Source organism: Euleptes europaea, chromosome 2 (genome assembly GCF_029931775.1).
Source record: "Euleptes europaea isolate rEulEur1 chromosome 2, rEulEur1.hap1, whole genome shotgun sequence".
In the NCBI taxonomy this organism is placed as follows: domain Eukaryota; kingdom Metazoa; phylum Chordata; class Lepidosauria; order Squamata; family Sphaerodactylidae; genus Euleptes; species Euleptes europaea.
This window is the reverse complement of record NC_079313.1, coordinates 117,501,498-117,528,351: the sequence shown is the minus strand read 5'-3', so window position 1 is coordinate 117,528,351 and position 26,854 is coordinate 117,501,498. Positions and strand designations below refer to the sequence as shown.

The 26,854-nt window shown below is 46.7% G+C and overlaps 1 protein-coding gene and 1 non-coding gene across 2 annotated transcripts in view; both read left to right on the top strand.

The window, feature by feature from the left end:
- Positions 1-399: 399 nt before the first annotated feature.
- Positions 400-26,854, top strand: part of PREX1 (phosphatidylinositol-3,4,5-trisphosphate dependent Rac exchange factor 1) — a 266,433-nt gene continuing 239,978 nt past the window's right edge. Inside the window, exon 1 of the mRNA XM_056843986.1 lies at positions 400-552. Within this exon, the coding sequence (XP_056699964.1) occupies positions 400-552 (153 nt within the window). The remainder of the gene's footprint in view (positions 553-26,854) is intronic.
- On the top strand, positions 7,605-7,676 carry TRNAG-GCC (transfer RNA glycine (anticodon GCC)). Its single transcript has one exon. It is a non-coding gene; the product is annotated as a tRNA-Gly (tRNA).

Below are 26,854 nucleotides of genomic sequence, written 5' to 3'. Positions count from 1 at the left end.
TCCTCTGCGAGCAAAGCCCCTTCACGTGGCTGGCAGGCGCGCAGCTGCCGCGCACCAGCCACGCTAAAGAAACCCCATCCGCACCTTGCAAGGAGCAAGCGAGTACTGAATCACCAGGGCTGGGGAAGGGAAACGGAGGGCGGGGGGCTGCAGCTACAAGCCCAGCCGCGAAGCCTTCCCCGCGCGCGCTCCGCAGGGCGAGGGGTCTCCTCCCCACTCTCCTCCCCCCTCTCCTCCCCCGGCCGGCCCTCCCTCCCTCCCTCTCCACGCCCCCCGCTCGCTGGCCGGCCGGTCCCCGCGCGCCGCTCGGGCTGCAGCTGTGCGCTCTCGGCTCTCCCTGCCTCCCCTGTCGGGCGGGCGGGCGGGCGGCGCAGGGCGAGGGTCCGGCGCAGCCCCGCCATGGAAGCGCCGCCGGCGGCCGCCCCGCCGGGCCCCGGAGCGGCCGAGCTGGCCAAGGAGAGCGAGCGCCAGCTGCGCCTCCGCCTCTGCGTCCTCAACGAGATCCTGGGCACCGAGCGGGACTACGTGGGCACCCTGCGCTTCTTGCAGTCGGTGAGTTGGGCCTGAGCCCGGGGTCGCTCCTGGAGCTGCTGCCCCCCAGCTTGGCACGGTGGGTCCTGCAGAAGAGGACTCCCCCCCTCCCACCCCATGCAGCTGACTTGACTTAAGGGTGTTTTTTTTTTTTTTATTGGGGGGGGGGGGCTCTGTTCAACCTTGTAATTTGGTCGCAGGGTTCCTCTATGGAGAAGGGTTGAACCCCTTCCCCATCGGAATGGCGTACTCCACTTGGGGAAGTGTGGCCGCCGAAGGAGCTAGGCGTTTGGGGCCGCCGCCCCGAAAGGCATCTTCGTCACCTGTAGATCCCAGGCGTGGGGCTGGCACCGAAGAGCCCAGGAGACCAGGATTGCGCTGGATGAGAACTTTGCGCGCACCAGTGAAGCCTGCCGGGTCTTGATGGCCAAGGGAGCTGGAGGCACGGAGCCTGGGAAACCGTTGTGCCCTGGCATAGAAATTCGGTGCTCTCTCCCAGAGATGTGTGCTCTCTCCCGGAGGAGATCCGGGATTCAGGGTGGCACGGGACACTCTGTCCCAGTGTGGGCAACACGTTGGGTTCTGGCACGACCAGGAGACACAGTGCAGCCGGCCTGCGTTGGTGGAAGCCAAGTGGACGGTTTCCAGGGTGGGATGTCAGCGGGGCACAACATCCATTGTGTGGCTTTCCTTTGCCTTCCTGCTGGCTGCGGTGGCCACTCTTGGCTTGCAGCGTGTCGCGAAGGGTGGTCTTCCTGGTGGGTGGCCAGTGGCAACAGCCCTGAGCTCCGTGCTGTTGAGCCGTGCTGGTGAAACTGCCCTCCTGAGTGAAACTTGGTGTGGTGCGTAAATCATCCCCCTCAGGATGGGTATGCGCTTGATTGTTCCCGAGGTGGTTCATCAGGTACCTGAGTCGGCATAAGAGGGAGCTCTTTGCAAACAACACTCACATTGTACTGGCGGGGGCCCGTTTTGAGGACAAAGCAATGAAACAGCATCCTGTTTTAAGATTCGCTCGCCTTATTTCCTTTTTAAAAGTTGCTTTTGATTTCTGGCCCTTGAACGACATCTAGCAGGACATAACACTTTCTCTCTTCTGATTTCGCCAGAAGTGAGTTTTTGGCACTCGGGCCATTTATTTATTTATTCGTTTATGCATGGGAGGTTTTGCTTTGGACTTGCCGCTCACTGGATGCACATTTTCCCCATCCAAATTCTCAAAACTCAACAATAAGCCCCCTTGCAGAGTTTTGAGAATTTGGATGGGGAAAATGTGCATCTAGAGAGCGGCAAATCCAAGGCAAAACCTCACATGCATAAATGGCCTCTGAGATCCTCTTGCTTTTAATTTGCGGTCGGTTGAGGAAGTTAATTTCTGTCACTCACAGATCAGATGGAAACTGTCTTTGAAGCACTGTTCCACCCCCCACCCCCCCTTCATCAATGTAAAGTTAGATGCAGGCTTGTGTTAGATGCAGGAGGGTGTTTTTGGTCTGCCCGTGTGGGCACAATGAGGATTCTTAGGCAAACCGAAAAGTAAAAAATGAAGCTGGCAACCCCCCTTGTAATTTACAGCCCTGGCATTCATTAGCATCCCACCACATTTCTGTGTGCAACTTTTGTGCAACGCAGCTCCTTTGTGGCTAAGTCCGTTCTCACACTGTTCCCAAACCAAGAAGGAACAGTTAGTTTTGAGCGTTGCCTGCAAACATCCACAATTGTGCTACTTTTCTAGAGAGTCTTTGTTAGTGGCGCAGAGAGCTTGGATTGGCATCTCTCTTCCGTGAATTCATCGTGTTTGCCCTGTGCCAGCATCATATGCTGGATAAATGCAAGACCGCCTCTAGGAATCAGATCGCTGGAGTGTGCTTCTGTATTATGCACTAAGGAAGTCTGAATAATTCAGAATACATTTTGCGGAGTGTGTGTCTGCATTATTTTGCCCTTGTTTTCCAAATGAGGCTTTCAGATGAAACTAGTAGTTCCCTAGTAACGAGGTCAAATGGCTGGGTGCCCATGTCCTCCGAAAGGAGTTTCAGTCCGTCTTTCTTGGACTGGGTCCTTGCTGCCCAATCCAGCCACCTTTTTAGAGCTTTTCTGCCAATGTTGTCTGGGGACCAGTTTTCACGGTTAACCTACCTTGTGTAACGTGGGGAATAGGATGGGGGTGGGGGCACACCTTACCTCCTTGGCCACTTTTTAAAAAAAGATATTTTATTAACATTTTCAAGAAAAAACAAACAAATTATATACGCATTGGCCACCTTGAATGCCCGTCTTGTCTCCTATGCTGCTGGACGTCCGAGCAATGCTGTTTCATCCAGTTTGGTGCATATGGACTCCGTATGCATAATTTTTACATTTAAAGTCCTAAACAGCTTGGCATTCAGGTACTTCCAGGACTGTCTCCTCCCATACCATCCACCCTACCATTGAAAATCTACCCAAGCCCTGCTCTCTGTAGTGGTTTTTTTAAGCTCAGTGGTTGTTTTATGCTGTTTTTATGCCCCTGGCTTGTTTTTATGGCTTGCTTTGATGATGTAGTTTATTATTGGTAATTCTTAGTTGTTGTTTTCATGATTTTGTTGTGTTGTTTTTGCTTTGGGAGCCGCTTCAAACAGGTCTTTGAAGAAGTGGGTATAAATTTTCTAAATAAATACACAGTGTGTCTGAAGCTTCTCTTTGCTGGCATCAGACAGGAAGGTAAAACACTCCCCCCCCCCCCGATGCATTTCTCATTACACACAGGCTGGCATATCTTCTGAATTGGCCCTATATGTTTCAAGGATGGAAACATGTTCTTTAAAATGGAATCTGCTGTTCCCAGAAGTCAGATGCTGCTTTGCACACAGCCAAAACAACATGCTGAGAATGTTTGCCAACAAGACCTAAACCACATGGGTGCATCCTCAGTTACATCCTTCTCAGGAGTCTTCTGCTTCAGTTACTGTGCATTGCCACATTTCACGTCATGCTCCTTATGCTTTAAACGCCGACAACCCCTTCCAATCGGCCATGGCAAAAGGAGCAGGGAACTGCACCCCTTAGTAGTGTGCACTGGGATATTTCCACACAGGAAGGAGAGGTTAAGTTGCGAAGGAAGAAAAAATCCCGAAGATGTGCAGCTGTATGAGAAAAAGGCAAATTAGCACTAAAACTCCGCTTCAGGTAGAACACATCGGTTCACATGTGATGTAAAAAAGCAAGGAAGATGGAAATGTGATTGTTACTTAATCTTAAGAGCATAAGAAGAGCTTGGCTGGGTCAGCCAGTGGTACATCGAGTTCATCTTGTTTCATTCAGTGGCCAAGCAGTAGCCCTGCAGGGCAAACAGGGCGGAGAGGCTAGAGCAGTCTCCTGATAAGTGGTAGTCAAAGGTCTACTCCCTCTGAATGTGGAGGTTCTCTTTATTCACCATGCCTAGTAGCCGAAGATAGACCTCTCCATCGTGAGTCTGTCCGATCCCCCTTTAAAGCTATCAATGCTCCATCTTCCTGCATGGTAACTGACCAATTTTAAAACTCTGATAGAGGAGCATTTAACACACATTGCCGTCTTTCACACCGGTATGCCAACAGCAGGAGACCATCTGACGTGTAAAGCCTGAATGTTATGTGCAACCGCTCTGTTTCCCTTTGTTGATTGGCACTGAAGTTTTCTTCCTCTTTCTTTCTTCCTGTACTCGCTTTTGTGTTCTAAAACCTAGCAGCAGAAATGGACTTATTCTCAGTGGACAGAGAAGATCGTTGCTTGAAGAACGACACTAATTTCCGTGTTGGTTCTCTCTTGGTAGTGGTTGAACTCAAAAGTATATAATCTTTCAGACCTCCCCATTACAGAGGCTGTCAGCTTCATTTCTTGGATGTGTTTCTGTAAAGAGCCCCGGCCCCACCTCAGACAAAACAAAACAAACATGTCTGACCCAAGTACTGAATTTGTGATTTTTGACATTCCCCAGGCTGGAATACCAACCCGTGATTCCTCGCCAGGAATGAGCTGTGAACATTTAGCTCTGACATGTCACAGATGCTTATTTTGATTAGTGATAGGTCCTCTAACTGTGACTCACAGGAGGAGCCTCAGGGTTCCTTAAGGTGAGTCAGAAACCCTCAGAGGCAAAGGGAAACAGAACCTGTATCTTTGTAAGGATGGGGCCATTTGGTAAGAGAGGAGGGTAGGTAAAGTATCTGTCTAAAAAGTAGCTGTGCACTACTTTTTGTGCTCTCCGTGTTTGTTCATCTCAGTTTTTCGGAATACCACCACGCGGTTTGCCCGCTTATACTTATTATTTGACAACTCCTCGTCTTTCTAGAACCTTTTGCTTAGCTAGACTGAATGCTAACACCTCTATAGTTATGCAGAGCAGAATTCTGACTATACCATACCCAGACAGGACCTGTCCGTTCTCTTCTGGCTCTATTGATTCATTAGCTCAGGCCCTCTTGGAATGCTGCTTTTATGAGGAACTCCGATCTCGTCATATCTCTCCCCTATTAACATATAAGTCTAGTGCCTCTGTGTCTTACATACTGCCTTTTTTATTAAGTGACAGGGATCCCAAGGCTACATTGTCAGTGGCAAGATATATTTCAGTCCTTATATCCCTCAAACATTAGATTTACGCTGCTCAAGATCAATGGATCAAGGAACTTCTAAGGGGTAAAGGAAAAAGTAGCTGTATGTAGGACAGGCAGACCAACTTCAAAGGGGAAGGTTATGGCTCAGTGGTAGAGCATCTCCTTGCATGCAGGAGGACCCAGGTTCAATCCCTAGCATCCCCAGTTAAAAGAATTTGGTAATAGATGACTTTAAAAATAGATGACGTTAAAAATAGATGCCTGAGACCCTAGAGAGCTGCTGCCAGACCGAGTAGACAATACTGATTTTGATGGAACCATGATCGGATTCAGTATAAGGCAGCTTCAGGTGTTCATGAGTCCAGAAAGGTGGAGTAAAGCAGGTGCAGGGAGAAAAACAGGGAGCAGCGCTGGCAGGAATGAGGCATCCGGATGGTCTTGCAGGGGTGGAGACCATAGCAGGAACATAGCTGGCGAGAGACGAATCACGTCTGATGATGGTAACAGATACAGCATTAGTACAAGCGTCACATGCCGGCAGTTGGCTGGTGTGAGATCTCCACTTGTATGCTAACTCTCTGCATGAATGAACCCAGGTCACAAGGTCAGTGTGTTTACATGTGACAGGGCATGTGTCCAGTTCTTCCATGGGCAACCCATGACCACCGTGGCCTCCTTGAATGGTGCACAATGGACGCTTTGTTTCACAGACAGCGTTATTGAGGCAAAGCTCGCTCCAGTGAAATACTACTTCATGCTGACCCACGGAATGACCTAGTGGGAGGACGATTCTCTCAGGGGCTTCTCCAAATGGAAGCTTTTATTTTCTTTGCCTCCTGGAACTGCTGGCAGAAGCCCAAACCGGCACCATCCAGGATCCTCCAGGCCTCTGCTTTCTCTGCATTGTATTTCAGGAAAGAAGGCGTTGCTTTCATTAAGTCTGCTCCTAGGGCGGGGAAGTTCTACAAGCCTTTTTCAGAGCACCCATTTCCTGTTTGAAGAACAAGAAGTAATACCTGGGTGGAGGCCTTGCTAGGAGCTCTTGGTCAGAGGGCTTTCCCTTGCCCCAACAAGCGCAAGCGACGATGGGTGATCCAAATTGTTGTGGGCACAAATCTCGGCTCAGTTACCAGCCTTCTGTCCCAGGTTCCTTGGGAAAAGCTGGGTGGCTTCAGAGAAAAGTGCTTCAGGACACACACCACCCATAGAGGCTGAGGAAGTGGGAGAAAATCACTTCTCACTTACATGGAATGAGGAAGAAGCACAAATTCTTACATGTTTATCTCTGTTTTTCCTTAATGGAATGGTACAGTAATCTTTTTAGCTTGGGACTTCCTGTTGCCAGGGTCTCCGAGTAGGCAGGCATGCATACTGGTGGTTAACATCCCACCCTCTGTGAGGACTCTTATATTCTTATCCTTTTCATTCATCTCTCTGTCCACCCTCCTGGGCTGAGGGCAATTTGTGTCCTGGGTGGGGCTGACTTGAGGGGTGGCACATGCTCCTCTGCCTTGATTAGTTGGCTGTTTCTTCAGGGATGGGGAATGCTGGCCAAATTCATCGTTAATTGGGAGGGTAGGGATGAAAATTAGATGCTGCATAACGAACAGGAACAAACTATGGCTCGCTGAAGTGATAAATGGTTCTGGGCTGCACTACCTCAGGCTGCTCATGGGCATGAATGCTCTGCCATATAAAAAGGCTTTCACATGGAAAACTAGCACATGAAGGAAAAGTCTGGGCTGGAACTGGGGTTGCCAACTATGGGTTGGGAAATTCCTGGAGAATTGGGTGTGGAGCTTGGGGGAGGAACCTCAGCGGGATATAATGCCATAGAGTCCACCCTTTAAAGCAGCCAAAAAGAGGAGGTGGGGCAGAGAGGGTGAGAGGAGAGCAGGAGGGAAGTTACATATACATTTTCTAAGTCCCCTGAAGAAGCCCCAATACCAGCCACGCTAAAGGGATGTCTTTTCTTTCTCAGCACAAATAAATTTTAATTTAAGTACCACACTTTTAAAAAGTTTAGATTAGAACAGTAAGGAGGGAAATTTATTTCCCTGACTATCCATTAGCGGATAGCATAGGCTGCGTGATTTTGGTTTATGAAAATGTGCAAAATTGTAAAGGTTGCAATAATTGGTTTTTCCTTTAAAAAAGGTAAAGGTCCCCTGTGCAAGCACCGAATCATTCCTGACCCATGGGGTGAGTCACATCCCGATGTTTACTAGGCAGACTTTGTTTGCGGGGTGGTTTGCCAGTGCCTTCCCCAGTCATCTTCCCTTTACCCCCAGCAAGCTGGGTACTCATTTTACCGACCTCAGAAAGATGGAAGGCTGAGTCAACCTTGAGCCGGCTACCTGAAACCAACTTCTGTTTGGATCGAACTCAGGTCGTGAGCAGAGCTTGGACTGCAGTACTGCAGCTTACCACTCTGTGCCATGGGGCTCCTGGTTTTGCCTTTAGCATGCTTTAATTGCAGGCTTTTGCTGAAGGGGAGGGGCTGTGGCTCAGTGGTAGAGCATCTGCTTGCCACGCAGAAGGTCCCAGGTTCAATTCCCGGCATCTCCAGTTAAAGGGACTAGGCAGGTAGGTGATGGGAAAGACCTCTGCCTGAGACCCTGGAGAGCTGCTGCCGGTCTGAGTAGACAATATTGACTTTGATGGACCAAGGGTCTGATTCAGTATAAGGCAGCTTCATGTGTTCATGTGTGTTCAACTTTGAATTACTCTGTGGCTGCTGGTGTCTGAATAGCCTCATGGGAAGCAAAGAACACTGCTGCATTTGCAAAAGGGTATATGGGTGTATGTTGGGGATTTTCCCCAAGACTTGGATCCCTCTAGGGCTGTGCTGCCCCCCCAACTGGGTCTCTAACCTCTCAGAACTGGTTTTTGATGGGATGCTACAGGCTGAGCATTGGGTCCAGAAAAGCCCCTGTGTTCACTTGGATGGCTGTATCCACAACTTTGGCACCCCAGCTTTATACTATCAACCACTTTGTAAATTATTCAGTTTTTTACAGTGATGCATATTTTCATTGACCTCTACTGAATGGAATTTTGAAAATCGACATAGACTGAAAATTTAACACAGAACTGTGCGTGACTACTCTGAAAGAAGCCTTACAATGAGAATTGTGTCCTCATAAATGTGTTTAAGGCATAGTCCAGGCACTGAGAGAATAGTAAGCTTGGAGAAGGAGTAGGTGGGCTTCTACTCCTGAACACTTATGTCCCCTCATGGGACAGCCTGGTTTTCTGAACTCTAACTTTAAAATTTTTATTTACATCAGTTATTTATTTATATCATTTATGTGTAGTCGCAAGATTTGAACAAGCCTCTGCTTTGCAAAATTAGCTCATGGCAACAGTTGGTTGGGTCTGAAGAGGGAATGGAACCACACACTAAAGAAATCCAAGGTGTTTACAAGTCTCTCTTGACCCTCCAATGGCTGCAGCTTTTATTGTAGCCTTGGAAAACCCTTTCCTCTAAATGAGAACAGTGAATAACAAGCCCTGCCTTTGAAAGGCCCTGACCACTTTCTGAATAGTTCAGTGGGCTCCCACTGGCACCATATTGGGGAAACCTGTTCTAAGGCATGACATACCATAATGCATAACATGGGTTACAAAGACAGAAGAAGTAAAAGGGAGTTGATGAATGCAATAGACATTGCAATGGACAACAATCCTATTCCCTTATAAAAACAGCCTCCTGAGCTGTTCCATCATACTGCAGTTGTTATCCCTTTATGAGAATGCTGTCCTGAGCATTTCTGTTTTGTACAGTCTGTGACATGATAAAAGTCTGGGGGGGCTGGCTAACATCTTCATCTTAGCCACGTTTATCTGGTAGAAAGTCCTGTTGATTTCAGTGTGATTTACTTGGTATATATTTAGGTGTGCATCCCAAAAAGATTTTTAAAATCCTGGACTCATCATAATGTAAAAATGAGGGACACCAGGTTACCACATGTTTTACTGTGGTGATATGTTTGCAGAAAGGAGCAGAAAGCCAGTTAAGCGAAGGAATTTTTCAATACATGCAGTCTGTAGGGTTTATCCACTGTTACCAAACCCCCTTGCCTGTCTTTTGCATTTGTGCAAAGATAATATTACATACATATGAATTCAGCTATGATCCTTATCTTTAAAATATGTAACATATGTGGGGAGAATTTTATTAATCTTGAGTGTGGGCCAGTGGAAGACGTTTGTGGTTGTAAAGGTTCCTTTAATGCACCAACCGTTACTTATATTTTCAGTCTGAAATGTGAAGTAAATAATGTGTGTGTGGGGAGAAAAAGCCCTAGATATGAACAGAGATAAATAAATGTGCAACAGAGAGGAGAGAAGGAAACGGAACAAATCAAGGGTTAAGTCAACGTTTCTGGTGGAACAAGATGGTTTTCCGTTTGATTGGGGACTTTAATAAAGGTGTTGAAAATAATTTGGTAATATGCTACACTGAGACAAAAAGCAATGGATGGTGCAAAGGAATAAAATTTAATAAGTAAGTACCCCGACGCATTTCGCACAAGCTTCTTCAAGGGGGGATCTTTCTCTGCTCAAGAGTTCCATGCAAGCGATGCTTGAGCAGAGAAGAAGCTCGTGTGAAACGCATAGGGGCACTTTATTTATTAAATTTTATTCCCTTGCACCATTCATGGCTTTTTGGCTCTGTTTAGTTTTGCTTGAATATGCTACACTGCCAAAAGATGGAGAATATGAAATGTGCTGAAATTAATTTGGTAATTAGCAGTATTGTGAAAGGCAGAGAATATGAACGTTCAGTCAATTGTTTTTTAAAGCTACCATCTTTTGCCATTTTGTTTTAAATTAAGATTTATGGCTGTTTTTTTAACGTATTATTTTGGCCTTTGCAACTTTGATCTTCTTTGCAACTTATGAAGACTGACACAGAGGTCCCCAGCTGCATCCCAAACCAATCTTTGGACCACTTCCAATCACATATCCCTACGCTCCTAGTACAAACAGCCACCTTGTCTCATGTTTAGTAAGTTGTTTGAGGCCCAAAGCATCAATCTCAGTTTGCAATCTCCCCTTGAAGCATCTCTTTTTGAGAAGTACCACTCTGGTAGCAATTGAATGGCCTTGGGCCCAGTGACTGCAGGTGCATTTGTCCTAAGGGCATCCCACTTTGGAGCAGCTGCCACAAGAACTGGTTTTGGACCAGGAACCAGCATATGTACCCATGGAGGGCAGAGTCCCCAGAATGTGGGGGTGTATAATGTATGGTGGTCCAAATTGTGTATTGGGGTGCAGAGGGGCACACAGCTGTTCCTTATTAAAATATTCTTTGCAATACCCGCTTCTTGGTGGCAACCCAAATAGAAGATGGTGGTGCCAGAACCAGTGTTTGGACTGGGCACCACTGTACATCTTCTTACAGGGGACAGTTTCTGAAGTGTGGGGATGTGCGATTCGGGGTGGTCCAAATATTGTTTTGGGGTGCAGCTTGGCCCCAGTGTCTATATGTGCATTTGTCCTAGGGCCACCCCACTTTGGAGCAATTTGCACCAGAACTGGGCTTTGAACCAGGAACCAGCATATGTCCCCTTGGAAGGCAGAGTCCCTAAATGGGGGGATGTATGACTTGTGGTGGTCCAAGCCTTATTTTGGGGTTCAGAGCTTTTAAATTGTCCTCAATATTTGTCATTGGATTCACAAGTGACCAACTAGGAAATGCGAATAAGGAACTGGGAACGAACTGGGAAACAGCTTCAGCTTCATGTCCCACACTGAATACTACAACACGGGGTACACATCCCTTTTGGACTATTATGCTAGGACCTCCCCCCCTTTTTTTTTGCAAAAGAATCTGGAGATCTTTTGCCACCTATTGTGTAAATATGCTATGTTACCGCACATGCTGCCATCAGATAAAATATACCCACATCCTGCTGGCTTAAAAAATATTTTGTTCAGTAATCCTGCTAAAGATTCAGCTTCTTGGTGAATCTGCCGTGCCTCCCCTGCCTCTCATGAGATTCCGACGTTTGCAGCTCTTTTGTACTGTTCTTGGGATCTCCCGACTGCGGCTGGCGCTCGGGCCCCTAAAGGAATGCTTGTTTCGGCTGCCTCTTGGCTAGAGTTTCCTTTCTTGCCTCTTTCTAGACTCCGTAGATGCTGCGAGCTTCGGCTCGCAGGGGGAAGGTGTTTCCATCTGGTTTGCGTAAAAAACAAGTTGTTTCCTTTCCTGCAAGGCGGCCCGGAGAGGAAGGGAGTGGGGTGGTGAAAGAAAGAAAGAGCAGGGCAGGTCGCAGCGAGCTTTTCCTGTTGTTGTTGTCGTCGTTGCGCTGGGTCAGATGCATGCGCTTGGCAGTTGTGGCGAGGCATCTGCAAGAGTTTGTGTGTGCGCTTGAGGATGTGCTCCTTCCAAAAAGGCCATGCCTGTTTTGTTCGTTCAAGGTGTTTCCTTCCTCAACAGCATCCTCCCTTCCAGCATTCCCTTGTTTTAACTACAGAGTGTCTACTGACACAGGGAAAGATTCAGCCCAAGGGAGAGAATGTCTCTGGGATGCAGTTTATTCGGGGGAGGCAAGTTAACTTTCCCTCTCAGGAAAACAACCTCGACATAGGGAATTAAGCTGAATAAAGCTGTTCAAAAGGGGTGGGGAGGGATGGAACATGGAACTCCTTTGAAACATCTCGTAGCTGTTCTTCGATCAGTCTTAAAGCCAATTGGCTCATACAAATTTGGGGCTGCACATGGAGACCTGTGGCGCTGCCAAAGTATGCGCACGCTGAGCATTTGTTCTGTAGAGGGTTTTTTTTTTTTTTTTTACAGCAGCAGAAGAGTGGATGTTAAGGTCAGTAAGGAAGGTGGATTCGAGAAACATGGAACAGATTCCAAAGCAACGTGCTGGAGAAACACCAAGGTCAAAAGCAGGCGGCCTTTGCATTTTGAATGAGAATTGTGTGGATTACTTCAGAGTTTAGCAGGACGTCTTTCAGATCATAGGTTAAGCTTCTAAGTTTGGAGGCAGGGAACTGTTTGAATGCAAGTTGTCTGAGAGAGGCTTCACTTCTTGAGGTGTGCATGTATTTTGTTTGTTCCACAGGTGCCTTGGCTCGATCCAGTTTCGCATTTGGGGGGGGGGCTCTTTGCCACTGGTGGGAGGTTTTTGGGGCAGAGCCTGAGGAGGGCGGGGTTTGGGGAGGGAGAGACTTCAATGCCATAGAGTCCAATTGCCAAAGCGGCCATTTTCTCCAAGGGAACTGATCTCTGTCGGCTGGAGATCAGTTGTAATAGCAGGAGATCTCCAGCTAGTACCTGGAGGTTGGCAACCCTAGTTACACTCAAGGAAACCCAATAATGCATAATATAGTAAGATTAATACAAAGGAATATATCCCATCAGCATACCAAATCCAGGTTAGGAAATTCCTGGATATTTGGGGGTAGAGCCTGGGGAGGGCCCGGTTTGGGGAAGGGAAGGAGAGAGTTCAGTGGGTTATAATGCCATAGAGTCCACCATCTCTAGGGGAACTGATTTGTGTAGTCTGCTGATTAACTGGGATTTTGGGAGCTCTCCAGCCCCTAACCTGGAAGTTGGCAGCCCTACCCATGTGGGTCTCATGACCCTGAGAATAAATTTCTTCAGGGTTGAAAATGATTGCTGGGAGGGAAGCAAAGAAGGGGAGATCCACAGCTGTAAGCACCTTCTGCTGGCGGATCTCTAGATCCAACTCCTTGGTGTAGGCATGGCTCCAGGTCTCAGCCCTTTATTCATATATTGCTTTGTTGGGTTTCTGGCTTTGTGCCCGATGTAGTGACGTGAGTGGAGCATTGCATTGATCTTCAACTGGTGTGTCTGGATCTACATCTGGCACGCATACTGACTTGAGAAAGATTGTACCAAAGGCACCAACACTTTTTTTTAAAGTTTGCATCTCTTTTTTTTTTTAAGGAGAAGGAAAATGATAGTGAAATACAGAGCAAATCATTGTGTGTACTGTGTAGAATCTAGTTTTTATTTTAAAAGGCCCACTGACTGCAGACTACTAAGCATAAACTGGAAGTTGCTTCCGTTGATGTTTGCAGGACTTTAGATGCTTGCTATTTTAGCTATTGGTTTACTTCATGGTCTCAATCCCTCATATCTATGGAACCACCTCTCCTCCTATGTTCCATTACAGCAGCTTTGCTCCTTGGAACAGAACCTTCTGCTAGGGTTGCCAGCTCTGGGTTGGGAAATACCTGGAGATTTTGGTGTGGGGGGGTGGCACCTGAGGAGGGCGGGGTTTGGGGAGGGGAGGGACCTCAGCAGAGTATAATGCCATAGACTCCACCCTCCAAAGCGGCCATTTTCTCCAGGGGAACTGATCTTGGTTGTCTGGAGATCAATTGGAATAGCGGGTGATCTCCAGGTGTCATCTGGAGGTTGGCAACCCTACCTCCTGAAGGTGCCACCCTACAAATGGGAAAAATCAACAGCTTCTTGTACACACATTTTCTGTTGCAACCCTCATCTTATGGTCAGGAAGGTTCCTGCTCTCTTGGCTTTCTGCAAACAACGCAAAGCTGAATTATTCAGAAGAGCATTTTTACACCGATAATAAGGCTTTACTGAAAAGTTTCAGAAAGTTGCTTTAGTAAAAGGATAAGGTCTGTGGACTGCACTACTTTGTGTGTCTGTTGATCCTAATATGTACTTTTCTGCATCGTTTAAGGTGTCATGTTAATGCTTATTCTCTGTTGCAGCTCCCTTTTCAGATTTCTGCAACTCAAACCTTATTGCTTTGTTTATTGAATTTCCCATCCTGTTGATTGTATTTGTCACAACGTGTGATCTGCCTTGAGTCTCAGGGAGAAAGGCAGACTATAAATGAATGAATGAATGAATGTACAGTCTGCCTTTCTTACCGAGACTCAAGGCAGAGTACACAATTGGAAACAATGCAGTAGAGACTATCTTGTAAATGAAAACAATGCAAATAAGACAATGCAATACATAAAATAATCAATACAATGAAACCACTCCTGAACATAATGCTTTTTGTTGGCTTTCTGGGTGGGAATGATCCGTGTGAATGTTAATAGCCTTGACCTCTACATGGGAAGAGGAGGCTGTGAGAGCGCTCTGTAGTTTTGCCCTGATAATGACATTATAATAATTATAGTACCGGTTTGCAACCATTTTCCATATTGGTTGAAAGGCTGAATAACCTTTTATAGAGAAAGCATGGGAAATTCTGGATTTGGTTTGTTGTTGGGTTATAGCGGCAATTTCTTTTGAGTGTCTGGGTTTGATTTCTTCCCTCCCCCTCCTCTGCCAAATGGGACAGATAACAATCCGGGCCTCATGCCGTGTTATGAGCTTTTGTCAATTAAGTTTTTTTTTTAAAGGGCTGCAGGTTTCTCAGATTAAAGGGGGAGCCGGGTAATTACTGCTGTTTAATAAAGTCTCCTGCAACTGCCTTGTCAGAATGGCTACGTAAAAGCAAAGGCTTGAGAGAAAAGATAAAGATCAGTGTTGGGGTGTGAGGTATCCTGTGGGTTTTATGGTTCGCCTGCTCTGAGCCGATATTGGGCTGTTCTGCTTGTGCCTCGGGAGATCTCTTATTTGGCTCCCAAATAAACCAAATAAACCAAAGAGGCCCCTCCCCCCATTATTTAGGTTGGAATAAGGGATGCTGGAGTAACGCCTCACCATATTCTTTTTGCATTTAGCAGCCATTTTAATATGAACTTTGGCAATTTTCTACTCTTAGCCCAGCCCTAGTTATTTTGCTTGAGACAGAACATGCGAACGGTGCGCTCCCCCCTTCCCAACACACTAATTAATTCCGTTGTTTCATGCCATGTATGTTATCGTTTTATCTTTGATTTGTTGCACTCATCCACCCTCTGGGCTTTCTGGAGCCATGTGGCAGGAGAAAAAGACAAAAGAAAGGTGTCAACACTGGTAAAGGACAGAGCTGGGAGAAGACCTTACTCACAGATAGCCCTTTAAACCAAGGAGCTGCAACCTTTTGCAATTAAAAAGTCCAAGCAGTGTCTAAAATTCAGAGCAGGCACTTTCACACATGCTGAATAATGCACTTTCAATGCACTAACGATCGTTTGCAAGTGGGTTTTGCCATTTCACACAGTACAGTCCAGCTTTGAAAGGGAATTGAAAGTATATTATTCGGCATGTGTGAAAGTGACCAAAGAGTCAGGACAAGGAAGTCCATCTGTGTGACTGCAGCTGTACAACTTTAATGATAATTGACATCTTGGTTGATAATCCATAAAGTTTCTGCAGCCCAAACACTGGTTGTTATGAGTCCTTTTTTAGGAAGTGGCACACACAAGGCCATCCAAGAAGCCATAAATATACTCAGGAGTGCCCTGTGCAATTGTTTTAGTGCAGTGGCATCAATCTGTACATGCACTTAGATTATTGGCAACTGTTCAACTCTATCATTTCCCTTTCTGCAAACTATCTGTAAGAGGGCCCATTAAAAAAATTCCCACCATCCCTTTCATGTACTGGATATTCTAGATCCTCACCTACCCCTCCAATATACTTTATTTAAAGATTTGATTGTCTTTTAAAAAGAGGCATATTTGCCTCCATACTGAGTTACCTTTGGCTCTAGAATCATAGGTTATAGAGCCCTGCTCTGGAAAGGGGTACGTGAGTGGAGCTTATAGGAAGCTCTAATCTTTTCTGACTGACAGCTGTTTCCCCTAGGTTTTAGGTATATTTGCTACTAGCTGGGATATTTTTAATGAGAGATGCTGGGGACTGAATTTGGGATTTCCTGCATACAAGATGTACCTTACCACTGAGTTATGGGCCTACCCAGCTATGAATGTAAAATGGGTACACAGATTTTGATTCTACTTTCTCTCTGTTCAAGATAGATATTACATTACCTTGTGTTTTTACATGTTTGCCAGGCCCCATGAAAATGTGTGTGGGGTTGGGTTGGGTTGGGTTCGAAGCTAGAGAACACACTTGAAATACAACATATTGTCCTGAATTTGCACACTGGTTTTTGTTCATATGTCTCTGTCTTTAAGGGCTTATTAATTTGCATTTGTATTTTGCATTTTTCCTGTGACTCATCTGAAAACCAGTTTGGTGGTCAAAGTGGTATTTGAACTTGAACTGTAGAATTGTGCCCCGAGTGTGCGTCCCCACTGGCATCTCAGTCTTCGGTGGAGTTGTCATCACACTGCAAGCAAGCTGGATAAACAAACAAACTTACATGGGGAATGTCAGATGTGCTCCTAGTTCAGCTAACCTTTGCTTGGCTAATAAATAAACTAACAAGTTCACTGAGGAGTTGCCCAGGATGGTTGAGCATTGGCTCCCATTTCATTTCTCCTTGGTAAAGGACGCGGACCTCTGCTTTCACCTTGCTTATGCTGTAGTTTGGTTATCTGGTTTGCCTGCCCCCAGAGCTCAGTGCTGGAATGTCTCTTGTCTACCAATCCTTAATCTGTATCATATAATAATGAAAAGAATGTCTGTGCGCCTGCTTAAGACCATTTCTGTGTCATCAAAGCGAGCTCCCCGCACATATCTGGAATCATTAAGCAAGTCAGAGATCGTGGCTTTTAGGAAGACTCCAAGCCACCCGTTGCTCTCTTTTCAGAAAGTAGCTTTTTTTTTGCCATTTGTCTATCCCCTTTCTTCTATGACAGCCGACTCCACCACCTCTGAGCCCTGCAGGAGTGCCTCTTGGCTTGGCCACATTCATCAGTCATGAGTGGAGGGGCAGGGGGAAAGAGTGGCCATTCTGCCGCTGCCCTGGTGCTTCTGCGGCTGATGTCGATGGTGGGCGCCTTGCAGGAAGAAGAGTGGAAGGGAAACGCACAGACCCACATGAAAGCGTCTTTATATAGCCAAGCGTGCAAAACATCAGAACGGTTGAAGATAAGTGCTGGCTCCTCCTTCCCAAGGAAGATAAATTTGTAGGCCTCTGTAGTCTTTGTCTTGGCCTGAGTGTCCTTTGGGTGCCCCAATTTAAAAAACAGTTTATATTTCTTTATCTGTAGCAGGGCAATGATAGCTAAAAAAAACCCCATTCTCCAAGAACCTAGGCCAGTCATGGCGAACCTTTTAGAGACTGAGTGCCCAAACTGCAACCCAAAACCCTCTTATATATCGCAAAGTGCCAACACGGCAATTTAACCTGAAGAATCCCCCTGAAGGAACCATGCAAAATAACAGTGGCGGGTTAGCTATGCACATGCTAATGGCTATGCAAACAGGAACAAAGGAGCAGGTGAGTGGGAGGGGTGGAATTTCTCCTTTTGCTTCGAGACCGTGAATAGGCAGTTTTAAATTCGCATTTTAAAAAAGAGCTTTTAGTGAACATCAAAACTGACCATGCATAAATGGCCAGGGTATCTGTTGTGGGGAGGGGAAGGTGATTGAAAGCCGGTTTGATTCTTCCTTAAGTGGTAGAGAAAGTCGGCATATAAAAACCAACTCTTCTTCAAAGTGAAACTTGATATTTGTAACTGAACCATCAGGAAAAGAGGTAAATGATTGGGGGAGAGACACCTGGCAACCCTAAGGCAAATATATGAAGAAAAAACCTGCTCTATATTCAGAGGGTTCCGTCTGAAAAAAAACTCTGCAGGGGGGCTTATTGTTGAGTTCTGAGGATCTGGATGGGGAAAATGTGCATCTGAGTGGCAAATCCAATGCAAAACCTCCCATTCATAAATGGCCAATAACCCCCCATGCAGAGTTTTGAATCAAACATTGCTTTCCCCACCCCCCCGAGCCCCGACCTCCTCCTCGCCGCCCGCCTTGGCGCTGCCGGCCCTCGAGCGCGCATTCAAAACCCGGCCGCGCTGTAAGGGGAGGGGGAGGGTGGCGCTTTACCTCACACACCACCTCTCTTGTGTGTGTGTGTGTGGGGGAATAAACCAGAAATGGGGCGGTGAGGAGAGGCTTCGTGGTCGACTTTTGGTGGGGGTGGAGCCTCCTCTGCCGGCACGCGGGTAAGTGGCTCAGGACGGGACCTAAAGTCCAGACGGGCGAGGCAGCGACGGATGGAAGAGGTGGAGAGAGAGCAAGCCCGCTTCCCGAGGGATGGGGCGAGGAACCGGCAAGCCAGCAGCCAGGAGAAGACGGAGCGCAGAGACGTGGCGGCGCGCTGCCGCACCCCAGCTGTAGCCCCGTCGCCCGGTCGCGCCTGCGCCAGTCAGAGGACTTGGCTGGGGGCGTGGGGAGGAGGGCAGGATGTTTCAGCCCTAATAAGGTCTTGGGGGCGGGACTAGAGGGAGGGCTGAAACATCCTGCCCTCCTCCCCACGCCCCCAGCCAAGTCCTCTGACTCGCGCAGGCGCGACCGGGCGGCGGGGCTACAGCTGGGGTGCGGCAGCGCGCCGCCGCGTCTCTGCGCTCCGTCTTCTGTCGGCTTGCCGGTTCCTCGCCCCGTCCCTCGGGAAGCAGGCTTGCTCTCTCTCCACCTCTTCCATCCGTCGCTGCCTCGCCCGTCTGGACTTTCGGTCCCGTCCCGAACCACTTACCCGCGTGCCGGCAGAGAGGGCTACGCGTGCCAGGTCGGGCACGCGTGCCATAGGTTCGCCAACACGGACCTAGTCTGACACTCTATTAATGGCCTGCCTGTTCCTTCAAAGGCTGCACCCACCACACACTAGGTTTATCATTGTGCTTTAACAATAGCTTGCAACTAGATTTTCTTGTGTGATTAATACATTGCAGTTATTAATATGGGCCATAGCACAAGAGTCATGCTATATCCAAAGATGTGTGGATGCCATCCTATTTGTAGTCTTCCCAGCCTTCCACCAGCAAGTGTCACCGTTTTTGTCTTGACTTGTGTTCTGGAAACCAAACAATACAAATACAAAGTACTCCTTTTACTCCTCATAGACTTGTCTTTCCAAGATTATATCCTAACAGTGCATGTTTCAGTAGTTTACAAATTGGGTACGCTGAACCATGAAATCAGTTGTCTGTACTCTTAAGTTTAGAAACAGCTATTATAAAATTTTCCACCCATTTCAAGGATATTCTTTCTTATCTACTTCTTCATAGCAAGTATGTGAAACAGGAGATGTCTTCTGCCATTAGAGCTAGTGTATTGTGTTTGAAACAGGACTGAGAAGATTTGCATTCAAATGTTTATCCAGCCATGAAATGGAATGGCTGATGTTAGCTAGTCACACTCTCTGCCTAGCCTACCTCACAGGGTGGTTGTAAGGACAGATTCAGGAAGGGGAGAATCATATTCCACACTGAGCTGTTTGGAGGAAGGGTGGGATAAAATCGGATGATCTTTAACAGTCTTAAAGACAAATAAATGAAAGACACCAGAAGCCTTATGATACTTTCTGAAGTAGTGATCTGAGTCTCAGCACTGCATAGATTTCCTTTTGTAGTGGGAGCGCCAGCGTGGTGTAGTGGCTAAGAGCGGTAATTTGGAGCGGTGGACTCTAATCTGGAGAACCAGGTTTGATTCCCCACTCCTCCGCATGAGCTGCGGAGGCTAATCTGGTGAACTGGGTTGGTTTCCCCTCTCCCACACATGAAGCCAGCTGGGTGACCTTGGGCTAGTCACAGCTCTCTTAGAGCTCTCTCAGCCACACCTACCTCACAGGGTGTCTGTTGTGGGGAGGGGAAGGGAGGGTGATCGTAAGATGGTTTGATACTTCCTTAAGTGGTAGAGAAAGTCGGCATATAAAAACTCTTCTTCTTCAATTCCTTGTTTAAGACACTTTGGAATATCAGGGCAAAAGATGTTCTCCCTGCCCCATTTCCTTGTCCAGGAATATTTCTTATTGCCAATTAGTGTCTGCCTTGATACAAAATAATCCTCCTTTGCAAGGCTGAGATTTCAGCATGCCCGCAATAGTCATTTTCTCACTTCCTCAGGGCAGCTACCATGAAGGCCTAGCGGCCACCTCCACAGCTCCCTTTTTAGCTGTGCAAAACCCAGAGCCTTTTGTTTGGGGCTTTGGATGACAGGAAAGAATGTGCAGTTCATTAGTGCTGGTGATTTACTTCCATCCACTTTTGTATTGGGGTGGGACACTTAATCCGTGTTTACACAGCAATCTCTCTGTTGTGTGCCCTGAATTGACAGACAATCCCTTGATGGATCGAATCAGCAGGGTGGTACTGTTTCAGAGCACACGAGGGCTGGTTGGTTTAAAATGTTAAAAAGCTGCCGTATCAGGTTTTACATTCTGTTATCTTCCTTTGTGGCTGTCCTGGTTCCTCCTTCTGCTCTGTCCTGTGGTAAAATTCCCCTGCAATTTGCACCTTCTCCTGGTCTGTTGGGGGAATTTACATTCCACAACAGGGTTGTCAAAATCTGTCTTTTAATAGTTTTACGGCAGTGGGAAATCTGACCGGGACTAATTGTACCTCTTGAATCTCTCTGCCTATTACGAGGCTAAGTTGACATCTTTGGGTACAGCATGGACGGAGAGCTGTTTTCAGCAATTTCCCCATAGCGCAGGGGCGGGGAACCTTTTTTCTGCCAAGGGCCATTTGAATATTTACAATATCATTCGCGGGCCATACAAAATTATCAACTTAAAAATTAGCCTGCTATATTCTTGGGCGGTCCTAGCAGCTCCATAGCTAACGACTCTTCTGCAAGGGGGGAAAAGGTTCCTATTCTCGGCAAAACAAACTCACATCCGCCTTGAATAGAGGCTATTCCTGTCCGCCGAAGGGGGCGGATCACCAGTCTTAGATCCTTCTGAGCTAGAGATCTGCCCGGACCCACGAAGGGCCAGACCAAATGAGTTCGCGGGCCTTAAACGGCCCCCGGGCCTGACGTTCCCCACCCCTGCCATAGCAAGTATCCCCCAGACCCAATTGTACATCAAGTCAAGGTGCCATTCTTGTCCTATTCCTAGTTGCCGACAGTTTAATATATTTACGGGAAGAAGCTAAGCTAAAGGCCTTATGGAACATAAACCTCTAAGAGGTTAGGAAGAGAAATTTAAAGGAAGGGAGAAGGTGCGCCTTGTACACGTTTAGAGAGGGTTTTTCAGGCATAGGTAACAGTGAGACAGAATAGATGGAGTCACATGAGGGAGAGCAAGAGACTTTTAGTCTTCATCCTTTCACCATTTTACTAATCTTAAACTGTCCTGGTAGGGTGCTATTTGGGGAAACCTGTGTATTCTCTTGAGGTTTCCCCATAGTGCCCCCTTAGACTGTTTCACGGTGGGAAAATGGCTGGGGGTGGGGGAGAGAGGAAGAGGCTAAAGCCCCTTCTCTGTGTGTACCACAGTGGTGATCTGGATTGGTCTCCACATGCCCAGGAATCGACTATTAATGTTTGACACGGGGTGGTGACCCCAGACCAAACCTGTATACTTCATAATGTATGAATAAGTAGTGGTCTTGTCTAGTTTTGACCACCAATTGTTCAGTTTTGGAAACTGTTCTGATTTAATCTAAATGTCTTTTATTTTTTATTTCATTGCTTTTTGTCCAGTCCTCCTTGAATAGGGTGAATATTTTATCTTCCTCTTCCTTCTGACCTCCTTTTATATGCTAGAAAACTGCCTTCTGTCCTTCTTTGCCTAAACTAATCTGACTGTCTTTCAAATGGGCTGGCTTTTAGGCTGTTTACTACACTTGCAGTTTTCCCCTAGTTCCTTTCCAGATTGTCACATGGCCTTCATGAATTATGGTGCCTAGAAGTGAACACTGGTTCATGAAAAGTCTTTTCAGTGCCAAACCATATCCTTTCCTGAATTTTGGAAGTTATTACCTTGCTGGTCAGTGAACTGGTGAGCTTCTTGGTAGGACCTTGGTTGATGTCCTAGGCAGATCTGTTTCCTGTAGATCCACTAGAACCACCAATAAAGCGGGACTGAGATCAGTGAGAATTCATTGGTCAAAAAACTTTACAGCTGTTCTCCCCCCCCCATTTCCTTTCCTATCTGGTATCCTGTACTCTGTAGAAATTACTTCCTTAGTGAGGCCCAGGGGCCTTTTGAACTTCAGACAGACCAAAGCGAGAGAGAAAAACCCTGGAGCTCTTTCTCCGTCCTTCATCTGGCTGATGTGGAGACTTTCTAATTGGGAGTCTGTGCCCTCCTGCTTACACAGCTGATGGCCAGATGTCAAGGCACAGGAGACGTGTAGCCAGCAGTTGAGTGGCAGCTTTTGATAGATCATTGGAAGTTTGATGGCAGAGGAACAGGATCTTGGCCTCTGAATTGCATGTGCGTGAGAATCCCACACACCATTTCAATTGTGAGGATTTGTGTTCTGACCGGCGTCTGGATTTATGGCAAAGTAGAATAGGACTTTCTGTTTCTTTTACATGTGTTACTGGATAGGGGTTCCCCAGATTATTGGATCCCTGTGGATAGCTGGTTGGTGGAACATTGGCCCATGAATAGAAAACCTGTTCCTTATGGACAAGCACAAGTTGTAGATTGGAAGGAGGATGGGTTAAACTGTGACAGGTTTTGTAAATTCTGACTGGCAGCTGGGGCGAGAGTGAGTCACTTGGCATATATGAAGCTGTCTTACAGTGAGTCAGACCAGCTAGCTGCATACTGTCGACTCTGATGAGCAGTGGCTCTCCACAAGGTCTTTGAAAGATAGCCTTCCCAGCCCTAGGTTCTTTAACAGATCATAATTACAGGCTCAGTTTACAAACATTGGTGGCTTGTAATGCTTACCTTCGCTCTGAAGTGAGCCTTGGTGATGGAAAGTGCTGCCAAGTCTCAGCTGACTTATGGTGACCCCATTGGGTTTTCAAGGCAAGAAGCGAACAGAGGTGTGTGCCATTGCTTTCCTCTGCATAGTGACCCTGGACTTCCTTGGTGGTCTCCCATTCAAGTACTAACCAAGGCTGACCCTGCTTAGCTTTTGAGTTCTGATAAGATCAGGCTAGCTTGGGCCACACAGATCAGAGCAAAATTAGCCTTGGTTCTCCTATATATGAGAGCCAGTGTGGTGTAGTGGTTAAGAGCGGTGGACTCTAATCTGGAGAACCGGGTTTGATTCCCCACTCCTCCACATGAGCAGTGGACGCTAATCTGGTGAACCGGGTTGGTTTCCTTACTCCTACACTTGAAAGCCAGCTGGGTGACCTTGGGCTAGTCACAGCTCTCTCAGAGCTCTCTCAGACACACCTACCTCTCAAGGTGTCTGTTGTGGGGAGGGGAAGGGAAGGTGATTGTAAGCTGGTTTGATTCTTCCTTAAGTGGTAGAGAAAGTTGGCATATAAAAAAAACCAACCGAACAACAACCAACTCCTATATTGTAATCCAAGCCCAAAAAAAAAGAAATTCTCTCTGTCCTCCTCTCCTTCTTGCTTCCCCCTTGATCTGGTTAAGGGGTGGGAGCTGAGAGGTCTTTGTGGAAACCTCTGAGGTGTCTTGAATAAAGCAGTGTCCCTGGTGCCATATTAACATGTGTCAACATACTCCAGCCAGTTTTTTTGGCCTTGGCTGGGATAGAGGGCGGGATATAAATCCAAAAAATAAATAAAATAAAATAAAAAAGAGCTGGTGGAATGTTGCTATGAGCCATGAAGTCAGTAATTCTCTGGATCAAATTTCATTTCAGCACTGAACTAGTTAGATGGCCACTGGTTACTCCTCCTCAGCCTTTCCACTATCCAGTTGGGGATGCCTCTACTCTACTTCTACAGAGCTGTTGTAAAAATTATTGAAATAATACACACAGCACTTTGAATTCCACAAAAGCTTCAGCATGTGTCTATGTTAGGGATTATTAGGATTAAAAATAAAACAGCCGATATTATAATGCCCCAGTATAGATCAATGGTGCGGCCTCATTTGGAATACTGTGAGCAGTTCTGGTCACCATATCTCAAAAAGGACGTCGCAGCGCTGTAAAAAGTACAGAAGAGGGCAACCAAGATGATTACGGGGCTGGAGCACCTTCCCTATGAGGAAAGGCTGAAGAGTCTGGGACTTTTCAGTTTAGAAAAATAGACAGCTAAGAAAGGACATGATAGAGGTTTATAAAATTATGCACAAGGTGGAGAGAGTTGACAAAGAGAACTTTTTTCTCCTCCCAAAATACTAGAACTCAAAGGCATCCATTGGAGCTGATGGGCAGTACTCAGGACAGAAAAAGGAAATGTTTCTTTATGCAGGGAGTAATTAAAATGTGGAATTAGCTGTCCAAGGATGCAGTGATGGCCATGGGCTATTAGCCATGGTGACCAAAGGGAACCTCCATGTTTAGAGGCAGTCAACCTCTGAATCCAGTGCCAGGAGGCAATATCAGAAGAAGAAGAGTTGGTTTTTATATGATGACTTTCTCTACCATTTAAGGAAGAATCAAACCAGCTTACAATCACCTTCCCCTCCCCACAACAGACATCCTGTGAGATAGGTGGGGCTGAGAGAGTGTGACTAGCCCAAGGTCACCCAGCTGGCATCATGTGTAGGAGTGGGGAAACAAATCCAGTTCACCAGATTAGCGTCCGCCACTGATGTGGAGAATGGGGATGGGGAATCAAACCCGGTTCTCCAGATCAGAGTCCACTGCTCCAAACCACTGCTCTTAACCGCTCTTAACCACTAAATCACGCTTGACCTCTATGCTGTGTTGTTGGCCCTCCAGAGGAACTGGTTGGCCACTGTGTGAGACAGGATGCTGGACTAGCTGGACCACTGGTCTGATCCAGCAGAGCTCTTCTTATGTTCTCACTGTCCTTCCAATGGAATAGCTTTTCTGTTTGTGGAAGAGGGGGTGGTGATTTCCATTGTTCCCCCCTCTCCCTTTGCAAATTCCTGTTTTGCCCCTTGTAATGTTCCAGAGGGTCAATCAGCTCCCAGGAACAAAATCTCACAAGATCCCAGGTGCATGAAGTCCACAGATTGTTGGATATACAGTGTTACATTAATGGTAAGCATTATTGATATTGCCTAATAATAAAGCTGAATTTGAGGACTGCAAACATAAATACATATGGATGTTTTTTTAAAATAAACCAACTAGGAAAAAGTCCATTTGTTAGCCTGCTGCCACACACTGAGCTTGGACTTCTGTTGTAGATCCCTGTCTTAGAGCGCCAGCAATTAAGCTGTGTTTGGCATCTGTGCCTTTCACCTGCTGGAGCTGGAGTTTGTGTTGTGATCAGTGAGTTCAACAGCTGCTTGACAAACAGCTGGAGCACAGTTATTTGCATGACCGAGTAGTTAAGGCCTAGAGCTCCCTGGCTGAAGACCTCACAGGGCTGTGGCCTGAGGTCACCTTTCTACTAGCTAATGCATAAAATCAAGTAAGTCAAACACTTCTCTTACATCTTCACTTGGTAAAAGAGGAGGCTCAATCCAAACGCAGACAGCCTGTATTAAATGATACCACGTGTATAGATTTTTAAAAAAAGAAATCAGTCTTACTAATCTTCTGGAAACCACATACAAGTTTAAAAATATCCTAGCCAATGGTATGTTGTGTAATGGTGTGTTGCTCCGGTTTGAATGTGCCCCTTTTGGTAGGCTGTTCTGTAGAGCCTATAGAAAAGGGCTATTTGGTAATTTGCACAGTTTGTCTGAATCTGTGTTAAAATATTATGAGAGAGCTTTAATGAATCACTGTTGAATTCTGAGGCTGAGCTGGGATCGGAACCGAGGTTGAAATCTTACACTGAACCCTTTTTAATCTTTATAAATTATTGCTCATCATGTGCATGAGCATCACTGAATAATCAGGGATGGCAACATTTGATTTAAAAAATGGATTTGGGGCAGTGCTTGGTGTGAAGCCAACATAGTCAGTGCAAGAACAGAATCTGGTAAATCAATGTCATAGAGTCCAATTGCCAAAACGGTCATTTTCTCCAGGGGAACTGATCTCTGTCACCTGGAGATCAGTTGTAGTAGTGGGATATCTCCTGCCACCTGGAGGTTGGCAACCCTAGTTTGTCACCTGGCCCTATCCCCATGCAGGTGCAATGCAGCTCCCAGCGTGATGGGCCAAAAGGGGCCCTTAAAGGGCATCTCTGGGGAAACTGGGGCAAGGAGATCTCCCCAGAGAAGCCTTTCACCTGGGATCTTGGAAGGAGATAGCCAGGCAGCTGGTGCTTGTTCTATGGGAGTCACTTGGCCACCTGTACCACTTTGCTGGGTCTTTTCTAGGAAGCTGGCAAATATACCCCTCCTTGCCAGAAGACAAGTGGAATTAGCTCATTAGGGTCCTAGCCACAGCAAGAACTATGGCTGCTAACTACTAGGGTTGCCAGGTGCCCGCTGGTGGCGGGCAAACCCCTGGCAATTTACCCCTCTGCCCGCTGACCACCTGAGGGTTGGCGGGCAAACGTGCACGCGTGCGTACATACCGCACGCGTCACTTCTGGTTTAGAACCGGAAGTTCTGCCTCGCGAGGGGCCTTATACCTCTTAGTTTGAGTGGTAAAGGACCGCTTTACCACTCAAACGAAGAAGTATAAGGCCCCTTGCGAGGCGGCACTTCCGGTTGTAAAACCGGAAGGGACGCGCGTGCATCCCCAATATGAGAACAACAGCCTCCCACCCGAGGAGAGGGGGGACCTGGCAGTCCTACTAACTACCCAGAGAAAAAGAGTCACAACCCTCTTCCCAGATGGGGTTAGTGAAATCTCTACTCTTGATTCTTGCCCCGATTGTACTCCTGGGATAATTTCTGTGCCATTCTACTTTAGAACTGGGCTCTATTGAGATGATCCCCTTTCTGTCATTACTTTTACAAGTTTCAGGGGTACGGAACAGAGAAGTCATTCTTAGATGGATCCTGCAGAGGAGTTTAGTAATC